General features: G+C 32.3%; 1 protein-coding gene across 1 annotated transcript in view; it reads left to right on the top strand.

Moving 5' to 3' along the window:
* SHOC1 (shortage in chiasmata 1) overlaps positions 1–4415 on the top strand; it is a 75936-nt gene extending 71521 nt beyond the window's left edge. The window contains exons 27-28 of the mRNA XM_046684203.1: positions 660–1626; positions 4207–4415. Of these exons, the coding sequence (XP_046540159.1) occupies positions 660–1626; positions 4207–4307 (1068 nt within the window). The 3' untranslated portion in view covers positions 4308–4415. The remainder of the gene's footprint in view (positions 1–659; positions 1627–4206) is intronic.
* The last annotated feature ends 586 nt before the right edge of the window (positions 4416–5001 follow it).

Raw genomic sequence — 5001 nt, 5'->3', positions numbered from 1 at the left:
GTGTTAAAGGTCAGTTTGACATCTATATTCTTATATGAGTTTATTTCTTTTCCATTTGAGTATCTGTTTTTACATAAAGGTTTTCAAAATGAAGGTATCCAAGTTTAATTGTTTTGGTCTTCACGTAGCAAAAAAATAATTTCCTTGAACTAAATTTCATATGAATTCTCATTGGCTGTCAATCACATTATACATTTTAAAGCTATCTTATATAGATAATTTGGTGCAGTCAGTTTATCACACTTTAAATCATTTTGAAATGTTATTGTCCCCACAAATATTCAATTACACACTCTATATGTGTTTACATTATCTCTTTCAAACAATCCTGATGCCCTCATTATAGTAGTAGTTAGAAAGAACTTTAGCCCTATTGGTAAAGTTTTTAAATTTTTATCAAGGAAATAGTATTCATGTATAACTTATGTACCTAAAAATTCTATTACAAGTGATTAGAAAATAGATGCAAATTCAGTAAGTTTTTCTTTTAATGGATCCTAATTATGTTCTTATTACATGGATCAGAATAATACCTATGAATGGACTGCTTAGTTATAATTTGCCTTCTTTCCATATAGATAAGCATCACTATTTATATTTACTTTACTAATGTTTATATTGTATTTGTATTATATTAATTAATATTTTTAATATTTTAGCATTTTTGTGGCATCACTTCCTTATTCAAGATTAATTCTTCTTCTGTAATAAAATCACCTCAAATTTCGTCACTTCAGGAAAATGGGAATCAGACTAGTACCTTTACTTCTCAGACTTCAGCTTCGGGCTCTTCAGACTCTGTCATTCAAGAACATAACAAATATGACCAATATTCAGACTTAGGAGAGACAGCGCATGACGACACAAACACCGCTTCAAATGACAACTCTTCCCTTATGGCACTGAGAGACATGCCATGTATTTCACCACCTGTGGCTTCTTACAATCAAACCAGCTACTGGAAAGACTCCAGTTGTAACCCTAACATGGTGCAGAACAATCCTTTCCTGATTAATAGAGAATCAAGGAACGTGGCTGGAAACTCCTTTCTAAACCAGAATGGCTCAGAGTCAGATGTCTTTTCTTTGGGTCTAACACAAATGAATGGTGAAACCATAATATCACCAATTGACACTCAGAGGAGACTTACCTCTAATTTTATAAATTATCCAAAGAAGGGAACACATGAAGCAAAAGGACGTATAAATAAAGAAGTATCTGCCCCTCTCTTTTCACTAGAGGGCTCTCAATCTCCTCTTCATTGGAACTTTAAGGAAAATGTCTGGGAACAACAGAATCACTCGTTCAACTTACAATATGGTGCAGAGCGGACCACATGTGGCAAATGGTACTCTCAGAAAGATAATTTATTCACTAATCAGCAAAGATGTCTGTCAGATGAGTTAGACAGCTTTATACGTGAAAGTTCACATACTGGGACTAAAAACACGTTCTGGAGAGAATTACCATCTGTCCCCAGTTTGGATTCATTTTGTGCTTCTGATTCTAATGTAAATCCAAAAGAATTCAACAGTCTTTATTTCTACCAAAGAGCTGGAAAATGTTTAGGACAGAAGAGGCACTTGGAATCTTCATCTGACTCAGGAGACAAGAAATCACTAACAGGTAACACTATCCAATAGTTGATAGTACTACTCGCAAATGTAATTTACAAAGATAGAACCACCACCAAATCACAAAAAAAGAAATCGTTTTACTTACTGCACTTAAGGGATCTTCAGGGACTTTTGGGTGGAGGAGAAAAATCAAAATTCTAATTATAGACTTCTGAGAAAATAAATGCAAAGAAAATATCTCAAATTCTTGTCGCTCTAGAAGAAGTAAGCCTCACTTTAAGAAGTTAAAAATAAAAACACAGAACAAATCTAAGTAAAGCGGAAGACTAAAATTAGCAAAGATTAAACAGAGAAATCAGTGAATTAGGAAATTAGCCTCTGTCAGGCAGGAATATTTAATGGACTTACTTATTAAGAGTTTATTATATGCCAGTTGCCTTTCTAAGCCCTTTATGTGGATTATTTAATTCTGACAATTCCTATTAAATAGATACTACTATTGGCTCTATTTTACAGTTGATATTTCTGAACATTGAATTATATCAATTTTTTAAATGGATAAATTTGTTTTCTCATTTTTCATAATTATACCTTTTCTTTCTGTGTCATTTCTTATTGTATTGGCCTGAGCCTATAGAACAAAATATTAAGTTCTAATGCAATACAAGGTGGCCTGACTATGATGGGGAAAAAAAAGAAGAAAAGGAGAAGGGAGGAGCTTCAAAGCTCTTCTTTTGCACAGGCCCTCTTGTAAGGCCTGAGAAGAGCCCAGAAAATCTTGTATTGTTTTATTAAACGAAGTCCTCCCAAATTGTATAAGCCCCAGGACTCACAGAACTTGGATTTGGTCCCATATAATAGTCATAATTTGTTCTGTTCCTAATTTCAATGGGAAGCCTTCTATCTCTAGTTCTGTAAAAACTTTTGTGAGAAACAGATGTTGAATTTTATCCAAACTCTTTGGCACCTATTGGGGAAAATCAAACAGGTTTTCTCCACTGATCTATTAATGCCAAGGATTATATTTATGAGTTTACTAATATTAAATCATTTTTGCCATTTCTGTGATAAACCTAATTGGCTTTTGAGGAGTGATTCTTCTAATATGCTGTTGAATATGGTTGCTAATGTTTATTTATGATTTTCATATCTACATTCATAATGAAATTAATCAATTGTGTTCTGTATTTGTACTCTGTCGTATTTTGACATGAAGGTTATTCCACCTTCATAAATGAACTGAATGAAATTCCATCTTTTTTCCACTCTGAAACAAATTAAGCATATGAATTGATATGTATTTTTGAACATAGGGTGCCCCAATATATAAGATAATCCCCTTTATCATTTTCTCAGTGATAAGATCTCATAAATTATTTTTTTATAATGTTAGTAGTTAAGCATTTAGGAATATGAATGGAATAGTCAAATATCTACCTACATTTTAATTCATTAATTTAGCTATAAATATATTTTTTAAATCATATATTATATAAATAATGTTGGTTTAGAAGTATTGCTGTTTTCTACTTTCCAATTATTTCCATAAAACAATTTCATTCAAACATTTCACATAAATCTTTGATGTTAGTATCTTCATTATCACTATGGCAACTTTTGACTTTTTTGCTGTGGTTTTCCATAGCACATCATTACCTCCAAATATGTTATTTAAGATATAACCCTTTTTGATTACCTCCAAATATGTTATTTAAGATATAACCCTTTTTGAATTCTTATTGATGCAGCCCTAGAAAATTTATCCGGGGCCAGCCTGGTGGTATAGTGGTTAAGTCTGGCACACTCCGCTGCAGCGACCCCAGGTTCCTGGGTTTGGATCCCTAGTGCAGACCTACACCACTCATCAAGCCATGTGGTGACGGCACCCCACATACAAAATAGAGGAAAGATTGGCACAGATGTTAGCTCAGGGACAATCTTCCTCAAGAATAAAAAAGAAAGAAAGAAAGAAAATTTATCCAGAGCCACTGGCATAACCTCAAGATAATTTTCCATTTGTCTTGTAGGTGTATATTTGTGATCTCTCTGATAAAATTGCCTAGTACATTGCTTTTTAAATTTGCTTATAATGGCATCCAACTGCTCCAATCATGAAAATATATCAGGAAAATTAAGAAAACTTTTAAATATTTTAGCCTTCCTTTTTTTACTGATTCAATCAATCGACCTCTGTAAGTATCCAAATCTAGAATATTTCAGGCTAATGTGTCATATAAAAGACAGTCATATGAGGTAAGTCCATACATGAGCACCACCTATCATATACAAGAACTCAGGATACCTTCCACAACAGTACAGGTGTGGGTTAAGGAAATGGCTTAATGAGGGAAACTCAAGAATCCAGGGAGATTTAATTTTTTGTATAAGGCATGAACATACAACTAACGTGTATTTAACACTAATTTTTAGTACTGGGCCATTAGGTACAGGTGCACATATGCTAAAAAATGTAATTTTTTAATAGTCATTATTTTATCCCACTTTGGAAAATTTAACACTTTGTAGATAGATGATGAAGTGAAAGGCTCCACTTGAATAGCTGGAAAAAAATAGCTAGACTTTATTCTTATCAGCAATAAAATGGTTTTCCTTTGTCTCCTTTTAACAGATTTCATGTGCTCACAACTACCACAGTTCAAAAAACGGCGTCTAGTGTATGAGAAAATCCCTGGGAGGGCTGATGGACAGACTCGGCTGAGGTTTTTTTAAGAGAGAGAGTGGTGCTACACGCCATACTCCACTGTTTTTGGTGATAACTCCATAACAAAATGATTTAGATTTGCCCATACATTAAAGAAAATGCAATTGTTCTTAAATGTTCTCAGTGTTTCTATATTAAATTTTCATAATATATATTCTATAGTTTGCATCTTTGTAAGCAAAATGTTCCAATTAGCATAATAATTGCAATAAGATCTAAATATCTCCTACATTCACCTAAACATCCCAAGCCTTTTTTTTTTTTAAGAAATAGAAAACTTTAGTGTTTGTATATAAAAGGGTTATTTAGTTTTCTTTGGAAGGTCAAGATATATGAATAGATATTTCACAGAAGAAACAAAAATAGGCAATAAACATTTGAAGTAATAGGCAGCTTCATTATTTATTAGGCAAATGTAAATTAAAACAAAAAGTTACCGTTTTTTCACCTATTGGATGGACAAAATTTTTGAAAATTCATAATATCCAGTGTCAGAATATCAGAGAAAAAGAACACTTTCCTATATTGTTGGTACAACATTTTTGGAGGATAGTTTGTGTATTTTTAAATGGATGATGGTAGGTTTCTAATTATTATGGTATTTGTATTCCATTTAATTCATTTAAAAGAAAGATGTAATCATTTTATTTTAATATGTCAGAATTTCTAATAAAATTATATTCTTTGCTACTATTCAAAGTT

This window comes from Equus quagga, chromosome 1, assembly GCF_021613505.1.
Source record: "Equus quagga isolate Etosha38 chromosome 1, UCLA_HA_Equagga_1.0, whole genome shotgun sequence".
NCBI lineage: Eukaryota > Metazoa > Chordata > Mammalia > Perissodactyla > Equidae > Equus > Equus quagga.
The sequence above is the reverse complement of the archived record's forward strand: the minus strand, read 5'-3'. Positions and strand labels throughout refer to the sequence as shown.